The 14932-nt window shown below is 47.1% G+C and overlaps 1 protein-coding gene across 2 annotated transcripts in view; it reads right to left on the reverse strand.

Annotated features, from left to right (window-relative positions):
* CC2D2A (coiled-coil and C2 domain containing 2A) overlaps positions 1–14932 on the reverse strand; it is a 1164962-nt gene that overhangs the window by 646067 nt on the left and 503963 nt on the right. For both annotated transcript variants that reach the window (XM_069631936.1, XM_069631935.1), the window contains exon 14: positions 7566–7722. In XM_069631936.1, the coding sequence (XP_069488037.1) occupies positions 7566–7722 (157 nt within the window). The remainder of the gene's footprint in view (positions 1–7565; positions 7723–14932) is intronic.

The following is a 14932-nucleotide window of genomic DNA, read 5'->3' on the forward strand; positions in this document are numbered from 1 at the left end:
TGGTACGAACTATACAGAGCAATGGGCAGGATTAGGTCAAGTATTCCAGATCAGATATAGGTAGAACATTTTTGTAAAGTGTTTCTGGCTCGTAAAGGGGAGAATAATGGTGGGTTTCATTAGCAAAATTGGTGCAGGTGGAAAATAATCATAGCAAAGTTTGCCTTTCCTTTAATGATGTGCTTAATGTCATCAAAGCTGCAAAATGCAATTAGGCACCTGGTAGTGATGGGCTACCAGTGTAGTATTACTAATATTGAAGTATGTGGTCCCATCCTAACGATTTTGCTCAATGCTCTATTAAGCTCCAAAACCACACCAAGAGAATGGATAAGAGTGATCATTGTTCCTATTTTTTTTTTTAAAGGATGTTGAAAAAGCGCTCAATCGTACTGACCGATCTCACTATTAAACACCAGTTTCAAAATGTTTGTAAAGTGTTTAATACGTAAACTGAAAGAGTGGGCCACTAACCAGGTGCTGTTGTCCCCCATTCTACTAGGGTTTAGGCCCAAATTGGGTACAATGGAACAGGGCCTAATCCTATATTTGATAATCGCCCATTCTTTGACCATCAAACAGGAACCTTGCATTCATGGAGATGAGCACAGCCTTTGACAAAGTTAATCGTAATAGGTTATGGCACGTGCTCAGGGCATAGTCTAGCTGCTATCTTGGATATTCTGGTGACCTTGCATAGTGATGAGGCCTGTATTCGATCTGGTAGTCGGGATGGTTCTAGATCAATGCAGAGGTTAGGCAGGGGTGCGTTTTGGCACCCCTGCTCTTCTCCTTGTATATAGCAGGGGAGGTATGTCAATTCCAGCACTAATTGATGCTGATGACACTGTTCTTATTGCGTGGACCCCGAGGGCACTGCAAGCCTTGGTTAACAAATTTGCCTCCTGGTAGAATCGCCTAGATTTGCAGGTAAACTCAAATACGCCAGTTATAAGTATGTGCTGCGGGAGAAGAACAAGGTACTTACCTTATCTGGTAATGTTCTTTCGATGGGATGTTCCTTCGACGTATTCCACATCTATGACAGGTAATGACCACAGGTGTGCTGCTTCGGAAAATTTTCGGCAGATGGCGTGCTGCGTCAATGACGTTGATATGTTGTTCCTCCAGGGCATCCGTTGAGGGTCGACGTCACCAGATGTTATATTTAGGATGCACAGCTCCCGTAGCCTCAGTTGTAGATTTTTCCCAGAACGTGTGGCATCAATCTCCCATCAGTATGACTGCAGAAAGCCTTGCGGAAACGGAAGCTGCAATCGCATAAGAAGTTCTTAGTAGCAGGGCAGGCTGGGAGGGTTCGATGTGGAATACGTCAGAGGAACATCCCATCGAAAGAACGTTACCAGATAAGGTAAGTAACTTGTTCTTCGAGGGGATTGTGTCCTCCGATGTATTCCACATCTATGACAGACGCCCAAAGCAGTACCAACGTATGGAGGTGGGAAAAGAATTTACAATTTATAATTTTAGAATGCCCAATCAAATTGCTGAATAACGGACTGCCTTAACAAAGGCCAAATACTGCCCATGGATGGAGTCCAAGGAATAGTGTCTCAGAAAAGTATGGATAGAGGCCCATATGGCTGCTTCACAAATATTACGAATCGGAACACCCCTCTGTAGAGCAGTGGAGGCAGCCACACCCCTAGTAGAGGGAGCCCGTAAGCCTACTGGAGGGTCCTTTCCTGCCAACCGGTAACACTCGGAGATCATCAAAATGATCCATCTAGACAAGGTCTGTTTGGAAACAGCTTGACCTAAGCGCCTTCCAGCATAACCAACAAAGAGCTGATCATCCACTCTGACCAGGGACCTCCGTGAGAGATAGAAACTCAAAGCCATTCTAGGATCCAACCTATGGAGCCTCTCCTCTTCCTTACCAGGATGTAGAGGAGGATAACACGCCAGAAGGATCACCTTCTGTCTCAAATGGAATTCTAACACAAATTTCGGAAGAAAAGAAGGCCGTACCCGCAGGACAACCGCGTCTTTATAGAACACAGTAAAGGGTGGCTTGGCATAGAGTGCCTGCAACTCACTCACTCTGCGTGCGGAGGTAACCACAACCAAAAATACAGTTTTAAAGGACAACAGTCACACCGGACAAGAATGTAAGGACTCAAACGGAGCTCCCATTAGGAACTTTAAAACCAAATTCAAATACCATCCCAGGACCTGGAAAGGTGATGGTGGAAACGCATTCGTTAGCCCTTTTAGAAACTGAGAAATCGAAGGGATCCTAAAATAAGAACATTCCTCAGACGAGCTCTTAACTATGGACAGCGCCACCAGGTAACCCTTAATGGTACCCACTTGCAGGCACCTGTGGGCTAAAGAAAGCAAAAAAGACAAAACCAAAGGAATGGAACATTGGAAAGGATCCACATTCTGTACCGTGCACCAGTCACAGAACTTTCTCCAACGGCAACGGTACAGGGATTTCGTTGCGGGCCTTCTGGCGTCTTGAGGGAGGTCCCAATCCTTATACCTCAACCTTTCAGATACCAAGCATGAAGGCTGAGACACTTGACCTCCGAATGGAGAACCCGACCCCCCCTCCCGTGAGAGCAGATCGCCTCGGTAGGGAAGACGGCGTGGAGGGCAGATGGACATGTCTAGAAGGTCTGGGTACCACGCTCTCCTGGCCCATGCCAGAGCGATGAGGATCATCTGGGAACCGAACCTCTGCAACACCTGCAGAAGGACAGGGACTGGAGGAAACGTGTACAGCAGTGGGAAGGACCACTCCACTACGAACACGTCCCCTAAGGCTCGCCCCTTGTAGGAAATTCCCGCAAGCAGAATCTTTCGCACTTCCGGTTCACACTGGTGGCGAACAGATCCACTTGTGGGGTTCCGCAAAGGGTGAAGATCTCCAACAGAACTTTCTGAGCCAGCTCCCACTCGTGAGAGACCGTGCTCTGCCTTGCTCAGAGCATCCGCCACCGCGTTTTCGTCTCGGGCAAGATGAACTGCCAAGATCGAAATTTCCTGCTGGATGGCCCAGAACCAGAGCTGCATCACGTCCCTGCACAACGGGAGTGACCCTGCCCCCCCTTCTTTGTTGAGGTAGTGCATGGCCACTGTATTGTCCGTCATAATCAGGACATTCTTCCCTGCACAGACGGCAGAAAAGCCTTCAGGGCTAGCCTGACGGCCCTCCGCTCTAATAGATTGATGTGGAGTCTGGACTCTGATGGAGACCAACGGCCGCTGGCTGTCAACTCGTTGGCATGAGCTCCCCACCCGTGAGGGTATGCGTCCGTCGCGATCGTCACCTCTGGCCAAGGTTGCCAAAACGGAGCTCCCTTCATCAGATTGCCTTTGACAGCCCACCACAGAAGATCCTGTGTGACCTACGGCAGAATCTGAACGTGATCCGACATCCTGCCAGAGAACTGCGACCACTGCATCTTGAGAGCCCACTGCAGAGATCTCATCCACAGCCTGGCCTCTGGCACCAGGAAAATGCAGGATGCCATGAGGCCAAGCAACCTCAAGAACTCGAATGCTGGGAGACTCTGGGCACGTTGAAACTCATCCACCATCTGCAGAATGTGATGAGCCCTCACCTGGGGAGGCGAACACTTCCCCAAGGACGTGTAGAGCACTGCTCCGATGTATTGGAGCCGCTGGGTAGGTGTCAAATGGGATTTCTTTAAATTGAGGGAGAAGCCCAGCTTGTGAAGGGAGTGGAAGGTGATGGACAGATGATCCTGGACTTGCTCGGGAGAGCGCGCCCTGAATAACCAATCGTCCAGGTAGGGGTAGACGTGAATCTCCCCCTTTCCTGAGATACACTGCCACCACCACCATCAGCTTGGTGAAGACCCTCGCGGCAGAGGTCAATCCGAACGGCAGGACCCGAAACTGAAAATGCGAGTCGCCAACCGTGAACCTCAGGTACTTCCTGTGCTTGGGATGAATCAGCACATGAAAGTAAGCATCCTGGAGGTCGAGAGACACCAACCAATCCTGAAGTTGAAGGGTCTGGAGGACTTGAGAAAGAGTTACCATCTTGAACTTGTCCTTCCTGAGGAGCTTGTTCAGCCTACGCAAGTCCATAATGGGTCTCAATCCCCCGTCTTTTTTCAGGATAAAAAAATAAGGAGAATACCACCTTGTCCCTCTCCGCTACAGGAACCAGTTCTATGGCGCCTTTCTCCAGCAGGGATAGGATTTCCTGTTTCCTGTACAAGGAGCGGATCTGGACGCTTCAAAGAGAGCTTCCCCGGTAGATTGTTGTGAGGCCTCTGCCGGAAGAGAAGACAGTAGCCATGGGTTATGATCTCCAGAACCCACATATCCGAAAAGATGCTGCGCAAGTCTCCCCCCAACCGGCGAACCATGGGACATGGCCTCATGACTGAGCGGACGCGGCTGTGGCAGTGCCTGAGGGCTAAGAGGCAACTGCCTGAGCGGCTTTGGCACCTTGAGTACCTTGCTTTCCACCTCTGGTACTCCTATGGTGGCTCCTTTGACTGGCAGCTCCTCTCAATCTACCAAAGGAAGAGTAGTATCGAAAGGAATCTCCCCTCCATTGCTGTCCCATAGGACGAAACGGCAGAGGTTGACGTACTGCAGCACTCAAAGACTTTGTTGCAGCTTTGGAGGTCTGCAACATCTCAAGGCTCTCGTCAGCCTTGCTGCCAAACAGATAGACACCATCAAAGGGCATTTTGAGAAGCCGAGATTGCACATCAGGAGCAAACCCCCGACTTCCGCAACCACGCAAACCTGCGTAGCACGGTGCTCGCCGCCATGGACCGACTGACACAGCCTGCCGTGTCCAAACCCGACTGAAAGGCTTCACACATGGCATCCTTGCTGTCCTGCACGAGGGCTAGAAAACCATCCCATTCCTTCCCTTCGAGAATATGCTCAGCCACCAAAGATGCACAATTCCACAGAGTGCGAGTGAATCTCACCAAGGCACAAACGGAGTTGGCTGCCATTCCCCCAGATGAAAATACCTTCTTCGTCCAACCATCAAAGCGCTTATCTTCACTATCAGGAGGGATTGTAGGGTACAAAGCCTGCTTTGCGGGGGCCGTGGCCGCCTGCAGCACAAACCCTCCAGAGTAGGGTGCGTCGATAAGTAGCATGGGTCACTACTGGCTGGGCGGTATTTTTTCTGAAGCAACTTATTCACTGCCGGAGACTCTCCGGAGCAGTCCAAGCCGCCACCACCCTTCTTTGCACGCCATGTGAAATGGCAACACCGAGTCAGTGAGTGGACCTTGGTCCAGGATATCCGTCAGATCATCCTGATCAAAATCAACAGGTGGAGCAGACCACCCCAAGTAGTCAGTCACCCTCGATAGGAGAAGCCTAAAATTTTCCAAAGCAGCACAGCTGTGGTCATTGCCTGTCATAGATGTGGAATACGTTTGGGAACACAATCCCCTCGAAAACTTTTTTTAGTAAATTCTGGTGCAAATGGGTAGAGATTCCTAGAGTAACCCAGTTGGTGTCTGATTTAATGGGAAATGCACTGGGAATGCACACATCTTGATGCAGCCCTCACTCCTGAAACAATCCGTTGGTGGAATCTATAGATTTATGAAGCCGCATGAGCAGCAACCGCTTAGTGTTGTGAAAAAGGTATACAATGCACGCACTGTAGAGGCAGCTTAATATGGTGCCGCTATTGGGGGTATGTGGATATCCGTGTGATACAAAAAGAAGCTTCTAGGTTTACCAACTTCAGCTCCAAATGTTGCTGTACATAGAGAAATAGGCTTGTGTTTCCTTGACGATTTATTGATAGTGGAACCCATCCTGCTATGGCTGCGTGTTTGGTCTAACCCAATGTCAGGGCTTACCCATGATGTAATAAAGGATTTGTTGGGGAAAAGAGGCTCAGACAAAATTGGCTGGTTAGCAAATATAAAGAACATGCTGGGTTATGTGAATGCTAGCAACTTGATTGTAATTCCATTACAAATGGACAATAAAATGTGACACCTCATAAAAAAGAGAATCATGGAGTGGGTCTTGGGGAGACCAGGGAGACATGGCCAGGGGGACATGGGAGTTGATGAAACCCATGAATAGACAAATGATGATTATATCAACCGATACAATCAAGGATTATCGCGTCTGGTCCAATTATAAGTTTCAAAGGGCACCAATTACAAGAGCATGCTTTGGGTGCCCAGCGCTCGTTGAGTTTTTAAGTTATAGATCAGGCAGGAATCTTAATGTCCCATGTGTCAGGTTGGTTTTGAGGACTTGGCACATTTTCTGTTTATCCGTCCTGCGTATGAACATTTAATGAGGAAGTATGTGGTCCCCCCTGCTCATGGGTAGAAGCGTTAGCAGTATTACCTGCCCTTCATTTTTTGTTCAATGTAGCTTCACCCGCTATTGCCTGAAATCTATCCTTATTCATTAGAAGTGCAAGGAGACTTAGAGAGAAGGAAAAGCAGAAGGGAATGTGACTGCGTGAAGTATTTGTGTATGTTAGGTGTGTTTTTTTGTGCACCTTTACTGACATGGGTTATAGGAAATGGGAATTTGTAAAGTGTTTTTAGCAAGAATGGAAACAACGTTACATGACAGAATTCATACTTATTGTTCCTCTGTTTCAAAACGATCTAAGGGCACTGAACTAATGGACATGTGGTTATAAATGTGTTTCGTTAAAATGGATAAATGGATAAATACTAATGGAAGGCGTTTTCTGTGATGGAGGTTGTTGATCCATGTTATTGGAATTATACATGTACTACTGTTTTTTGCCTTTTAGAAATTGATCATATTTTTGTACTGTATTATTTTTATGGATGCTAAAATGATGCATCTTTTATGGATTTTATTATCGGAAATAAAGAATCAACTCACTCACTATTGCCATTGTCAATGCTTGTTTAATGTGTTACTTGAAACAATAGAGTCATTTCATGAACGTTCAAATAGAATCTTCAGTTGTGAGATCGAAGTTCTAAATGAAAGGATGTGTGTGTCTCTGCAGATATAACTTAAACAAATGAAACAATTGCTCATGATGTGCTCTCGCTGGAGAAATAAATGTTCTTTTACAGGTAGAAATCAATTTAAATATGGGGAAAATAAATATGAAATGTAACTTGTCAATAATTTGGGCAAAGCAGCATTATGTTTTAGAAAAGTAAGTGCTGCTGTATATTAGGTAAAATCAAAATGTTACAATGGTCAAAGGTTTTATGTTCACATTTACAGGATGTGCGTACTTAACAAAAAGTAACAACGTTGGGGTATTTTCTTTAAATGATAGAATTGTCACTAATAACCATGCATACATTTTAGTTGAATTATTATGAACTTATTTTCTTGATATACTGATTCAGAAGTTCAGAAAATCCTAGTTTATTTAAGTAAAAAATACATTCAGGCGTCTTGAGTCTACATTTCGTAGCCCGTTGGTTGCTTTGTAATTAAACACAACATAAAAACATAAGATCACCACATAAAATATACAGCTAACAAAACACAATAAACATGTGATCAAATAAAACATGTTGACAAAGCTGTGATTAAAAAAAATTAAAGACGAAACAAACCTGCAGCTTGTGCCAGGCTTTCCATGCTTCCAATTCCATGTGATACTGTTCAACCTTATTTTCATAATCTTCCATGTATTCCTCCAATAATTCATTGATTTCAGAATCTACTTCCGATTCGTATGCTTCTTGATCTGTTTTCCGATCAACTGCTTCCCTTCAAAATTGAGACATGAGCAGGATGTTACATTTTCTCCCTTATCATTTACAGCTTTAATTTGGTCTACTTATCAATATTGACAAACTCATTAAAGCTATAGAGTCATCAGTACACCTAAGATTACACCAATAGGTCTAGGGTCTAATTGGGCCAGATTTCCCTGCATCTCTGCAAAACTGCTGGCCTCAATTTCTGAAAACGGTTACTGGAGAGGAGGAATGGCAACGTGTCAGAGGTGGTGACAAAATATCGCAAGACATGTTAATTATATCCTTCATTACAGAGCTGCTTCCCTTCCTCAGGCAGACTTTCAACTCTCAACACTGTGCTCAGTCCTTTTTAAATTCTCTACCGCCGTCACCTTTTGTAAGCCTGCCCATGCCACTTGCAGCTATCACAGTTTATCTATGGATTGTGGTCTTACTCTGGAATCTTAATATCAATGTTCCAACATTGTCACTCATCTAAGAAGAACTGCAGGTTGAAGTCCTACAACACAGACAGAGGACAATCGCTCAAATGTGCGGTTTATGTTTAGGATTCATTTGTAATGCATGCACCACAAGATCTACTGCCTCCAGCTCCACATTTCCCGTATTTGACACAAGATGGTTAGAGAGCTTGGATGACAGCATCTTGTGTTGTTTTACCAGTATTTCATGGCACAGCATAAATACAGCATAGGTGCATCATTGAGGATTTCGTGGAGTTTCACGATTAACATGCATTTACTCTTAATGAATTTGTCCTGCTCCGTAGGCAGAAAAGAGCCATTGAGCACTTACATAAGAAACACCCCACACTCAATAATGGCACTCCTCGCTGCCACGCCCATGACCTACAAGGATGCGTTTTTCGCAACTAAACCTGCCTCGTGTTATAACAGAATCAACAGGGCCAGTTCGATTGCCAAGGAACTCTTCACCATCCTGCGCAAACTATAAAATCTGAATGCACCCACTACCTTAGTTGAACCTAACAAAGCATGGTGCAGCACTATCCAAACTTTAAAATCAATCTGCTCAAACAGTAAACTCCTATTAGCTGTCAAACCACACACCAACCTCTTACAGCATGACCCAGCCTTACCCCCCTCAGGGTACACCCCCAAGCTTCTTCTTACAAACTGTATCTGAAGAGACTGTTCTGAAGACCATCCAGGCCCTCAGACCCTCCAATTGTAAAGGAGATACCTGCCCGGCCAATATCATCAAGCTATGCGCACCAAGCCTCACCTGCATCATAACAGAATGTGTCAATTTCACATTCAACTATTGCGAAATTCCAACTACTATCAAAGCAGCCTGGGTCACCCCCTTACTAAAAAAACCCTCACTGGACCCGACCCTCCCCACCAACTATAGACGCATCACTGCAGTACCCTTCCTGCTCAAAATACTTGACCACATAGCCTATACACAATGCAAGCAATTTCCTGAACAGCACTCACTCCTTGGCACCAGACAATCCAGTTTTCAACCAAAACACAGTACGGAAATGGCACTTTTCGATCTCAAAATGCAACTAGACCGCATTAGAGACACATGTAAGGCTGCCAGCCTACTCTTCCTTGACCTCTCAGCAGCGTTTGATCTTATGGACCACTACCTGTTATGCCAGAACCTTTCTAAATCCCTCCACTTCTAACCAGAAACAGTCCCGCTGGATCAAATCCTTCCTAAGTGACCGTACATCTTGATTGATAACCACTCTGCTGACCCCACCCCTCTAGGCGTCGAGCAAAGGCGCCTGCTTGTCACCCACCCTTTATTTTATTTTAAACTGTTTTTATTAGCATTTATGGTGTACATTATCCGTTCAATAGTCACTTGGCAGCATTAAGCCATATGTATATAAAAATTGGAATTAACAATAAGTCAAACAAACAAAACACAATAACCTGTCTTCACTTGCAGGGCACTCATATTAGTGCTCCAGCCCCGCTTGCTTGACAGTCTAGGCCACGGGACACTTTGGGCGGTGTGCTGGCCAGCGCTGCCAGGCCTGGTTGCCTGGCTGTTGGGGTGCATGCGTTATCAAAGAGCTACTACATTATCAGTGAACCGGGAGACTCTCACAGGGGTTTATCATCCGATGGGTGGAACACGTCCCAGACCAGGGCTTTCCAGTCCTCATATGCTGGGCTAGCCTCTCCACCCGCTTTAGCCATACCCTCTCCCCAGACCCTGGTTTCCGCCACCTGCCCTGTGCTCCAATTCCCTGTGCCACTTATCAAACGGTGGGCCCCTCGTAGATTTTCATGCCATAGCTATGGCTCTTTTAGCTAGCACGCACACCATGTCCATGAGTTTCACTACATGTCTCACTTTGCTTATCTTTGCGTAGGCGCCCAAGAGGCACTCCTTCGGAGACCAATTGTACCTCACCACCCCCGCTCTTCTACAGGTTTGTTCTATTTTGGACCAGAAAGTCAGTGTCTTCAGGCACCCCCAGAACATATGCAGCATTATGCTCTTGTTGAATTTGGCTATCCTGTCCGGTGTCATGTATGTCCTGTATAGGATTTGTAATTGGATTAGTCTGAACCGGGCATTTCTTGACACTTCTTGGGGGTATACTAGGATCCTCTCCCCTTCCTTTTCTGTTATATTAATCCCCAGGTCTGCCTCCCACCTCTGCTGCAGTGCGTCGCTTTTTGGGTTGGGCCTATCCGCTAAATGAGCATAGAGCCTTGACACCGGTTTCCACCCGACCCCCAGATTATACACAGACACAGCAATGTGTCCGGCTCAGGTTCTTCCAGACACTCTTTCCATTTTGCTCTAGCCCCCTTCCTGACTCTACTATACCACAGAAATTGGCTTTTGGATAGGCCTTCTTTCTCCACCATGGACACAAAGTCTCTGAAGGCCCCGTTCTCGTATGTGTCTACCCCAGGTGTAAATGGTGTGCCCCTCCCATTTTCTCATCTGGGCCAGGTCCGCCTTGGTACTGCACACCCACCTGCGATTGGGACGTCCAGGGAGTAGGGGTGTACCCCTCCAGACAATTTCCGGGTCCTGTCCCAAATTTTCCTGCCCAATAATACTATCATCAGGGTCTTCCCCAAACGCTCTACAGGGACCCACAGGGCTTCCGTTAAAGTTTGCCGGTGCAACCAGCTGTCTAAGCAGTCTAGTTTCCGGGGTAGTCTCGTCTGCTAGCCACTTGGTCACGTGGCTCAGCTGGGCCACCAGGTAGTATCTCTCCAGGTCTGGCAGATGGATTTCGCCTGCTTTATATGGTAGTGCTAGTGTGCTAAGAGACAATTTGTGTCTAGTGTTGCCCATTAGTAATTCTCTAGCGTTTCAAGTAGTTGGAAGAAGGAGGTCGGGATAAGGTAATGTACATTTTGAAAAAAATGTAAGAACCTCGGCAGCACTATCATTTTAATTACCGCAGCCCTCCCCATTACAGATAGTGGCAATCTGGACCAGAACTTTGTTGGTTTCCTTAGCCCCTGCATCGCAACCAGGGTGTTACCCCCGTGCATCTGTTCGGGTGTGTGCCAGATTTTAACCCCTAGATGTTTGAACGTGCATGGCTTCCATTGGATTCTCACATCTGGGAGTTCTGCTTCTACACACCCAGCTAACCTTGCTAGCGGGAATACACTTGACTTCTCCTTGCTAAAGGTGATCCCAACACCCGGGCTACGTTTTCTAGGACCTCCAGTGTTGTTGGTATGTTAAGGTGGGGTCCCTCAGGTACAGCAGTACGTCGTCCGCGTACAAAGAGACTATGTGATATTCTCCCCCAACCCTGATGCCTGTGTCGAAGAACTACTGTCTCCTCATGTATATTGCGGATGGTTACAGGCCCAAGATGTAGAGCATCAGGGATAGTGGGCAGCCCTGCCTGGTGCCTCTCTGGATTTCCCATAGCCCTGACACTGTCCTCCCAGTCTTTACTCTGGCCACCAGTGACTTGTATAGAATTTGTATCCATCGGATGAAGCGTTCCCCCAGCCTGAATTGCCCTAGAACCTCTAACAACCATTCCCAATATATAAAGTCAAACGCCTTTATGGCATCTAGGGATACAACCGCATGAGTCGTGCGGATCCTTTGCTTGTGCCACTATGTGTTGTAGTCTACGTAGGTTCGCTGATGTATTCCGACCTGGTATCAACCCATTATGATCCTCATGCACTAGGGTCCCTATCACCCCTGCCAGCCTCTTGGCCAATATGATAAGTATGGCCAGTGGTCTGTATGAACCGCAGTCATCTCTTGGTTTCCCTGGTTTGGGTATCGTCACCACAAGCGTCTCCCTCATACTTCTCAGTAGTATCCCTTTTTCTTATGACTCTTTGAACACTTCTAGGAGGGTGGGGGCCAATTCCGCATCATATGTTTTATAGAATTCGGGGGGGCAGTCCTTCGCTGCCTGGGGTCTTACTCGTGGACAGTGATTTGATTGCCTCAGTTATGTCTTTGGCAGTCAGGTCCCCGTTTAGGGTGGCCCGCTGAGGTTCACTCAGTGTTGGCAGGCCTATCTCGTCCAGTGTATCTAGGATGTCTCCATGCGGTGTCATTGTTGCGTGGCTGTACAGGCGGGAATAGAACTGCTTAAGTGTGTCATTAATATCTGACTGTGATGTATGAACCTTGCTAGTGGGATCTTTAAATTTGGCAATTGGGTGTTTCGGGTATTCCCTCCTGAACAAACAGAACAAGAGTCTGCTTGGTTTGTCATCTTCCGCATGTGCCCTGGTGGTTCTGGCCACATAGTCAAATTTTGCCAACCTGGCCCACGCATTTTGGCAGTCTCCTCTAACTACGGAGAGTTGCTCTTCTGCTTCTCTTGTCCTCGGTGCGGTGGCTTCTAGTTGTGTGATCCGCCTCTCTCCCTCCTAATCCGCCCCGTGCTAGCAATGTTTTCCCCCCTGACCACTACTTTCAGGGCCTCCCAGGTCGTGTCCCATCCCTTCACACTCACCACGTTGACATGTAAGTACTCTCTTATTTTGTCCCAGAGATCCTCTTTGAAAGCGCAGTCTGTTAGAGCTTCTGTTCGCATTTGCCACATTGGTATGGGTGGTTTAAGCCCCCGTTTTTTTCATTCCATGAGGAGTGGGGAATGGTCCGATATTGATCTTCCCAAGTAGGACACTGACTCCACCTGGGGTAGGTGTTGTTTGTCTATTAACAATTAGTCAATTCTGGTATAGAGTGTGTGGGGAGATGAGAAGTAAGAGTATTCTCCGTCTTTCGGATGTAGTTCCCTCCACACCTCTGCTAAGTCTAGATTCTCTATTACCTTTTTTAGTGAGGAGTGGGTCAAGTTGGGCGGTAGTGTTGGGGGATTCGATCTGTCCAGCGTGTGGTCGCGTATGCAATTAAAATCGCCCCCCCATATGAAGAAGCAGTCTCGGTAAGGTGTAAGCTTAGCTCCCAACTTAGTCAGGTATGCTGAGGTCCCGTTGTAGCGTAGATAGGAGTTGACAATGCATATTGTCTAGTTGTTCAATGCTGCCCCCTCAGTATTAAGTACCTCCCCTCTACGTCTTCCTCCTTTGACAGTAGCCTGAATGGTACAGCTCTGTCTATCCATGTATATACCCCACAAGCATATTTGGAGTACGGAGCGCCAAAGCCATGTCCCCCCCCACACCATTCTGATATTTTTGAGATGTGTTTCTTGTAGGAGTGCAATGGAGATGTGTTTCTCTTTAAGTAGGATCTAATCCTGTTTCTGCGCACATAGGAGCCCATCCACCTGACATTCCATGTCAACACCTTAATGTCAGCCGCCGTGTCGCAGTGTCCCTATCATCAGTTCCGGTGCCCACTGTGCGCATCTACCCTTTATAGCGAAGACTGAGGAACATTTCAAACAACAACTTGTTAAACTCAACTAACTGAACCCAGCAGTTGCACCGTGTGGGCAACTCTCAGGTGCCCCCACCAGATTTCGACCTCTCCAGGACATCTCAGGCAGGTTGTGGTGCAGCAGCAACAGGCTGGCACCAGTCCTTTCGCGGGGTCGAGCCATCCTGCTCGTGTCCAACGTTGTGATAGGTCTCCCGTCTTCTAGCAAGGAAAAAATTGTCTTAGTCTTTCCCTTTTAAGTAACCATCTGTTCTCAGCTGGACGTTTCTTCGTTTGACATTGTGTGAATCATGCAGCCGGTTCCTCTTCACCTGCCATGTTGTTGTGCTCAAGCCACATGTTGGCTGCTGCTGGTGTCTCTAAGAAAATGGTTCGCCCTTTATATATCACCTTAAGTCTGGACGGGTACATCAACATGTACTTGAGATTCAGTTGGAGCAGCCTAGCTTTAACTGGGACAAAAGAGTTTCTCGCTTTCTGAACTGCTGGGGTGTAGTCTGGGTATATGGTGATTTTGGCATTGTCCCTGTTTATTGCTCCCCCTCACGTGAGTAGCGTAGTAGGACTTCCCGGTCTTGGAAGTTGAGCATTCTTGCTATGATCTGGCGTGGGTATGAGCCGGGTGGCATTTTTTTCTGGAAGGCCCTGTACGCTCTTTCGACCGCAAACCCCGCCAAAAGTCGGCCAGTGCCGATTTCTTTTTGTAGGAGTGTTTCTATGAAGTTCATGGGATTGGGGCCTTCCAGTCCTTCAGGAATACCAAGTAGGCGAACATTATTGTGTCTGGATCGGCTTTCCGCATCTTCGGCCCTTTCTTCCAGTATCTTGTTGCGTCTTTCCAGTTCCACCACTCTGTTCTGTACATCTTTCAGCATTGTGGACATTTCGCGTTGCTCCGATTCTGTGGTTGTTACTCGTTCCGTGAGGTTGCGTATGTCTTGGCGCATTAGGTGCATATCGGATTTCACCTCCACTATTTTAGTGTCGATGAAGGAGCACAGCCTGGATATGTCCTCCAGTATCTGTTTGTCTTTGGCTTGTTCCTCAGAAGGCTGTCGAGTTGGGGCAGGCTCTTTGGACTCAGATCTCTGTTCTTTTGGTCTAACTGCAGCAAAGGATTCCATGATATTGGCCTTGTTTCTTCCCTTGGAGGAGGACATCTCCTTATGTCGCGGGCCAGGGCAGCCGAGGGCTACTGGACAGGGCTGCAGCACTTGTAGTCTGGGTTTCTGCATGTATGTGTGCTTCTGTGAGCTTCCTTCCATGTTCTCTTGGTCTTGGGCTCTGCTATTTGTTGCTTGTTGGCTTTTGGGAGTTACTCCACCCCACAGTGGGACCAGGCTGATGTGGTCCATTGCTTCTGCTCACGGTGT

The sequence above is a fragment of the Ambystoma mexicanum genome, chromosome 6q (genome assembly GCF_040938575.1).
Source record: "Ambystoma mexicanum isolate Mex_15411 chromosome 6q, UKY_AmexF1_1, whole genome shotgun sequence".
Lineage (NCBI taxonomy): Eukaryota > Metazoa > Chordata > Amphibia > Caudata > Ambystomatidae > Ambystoma > Ambystoma mexicanum.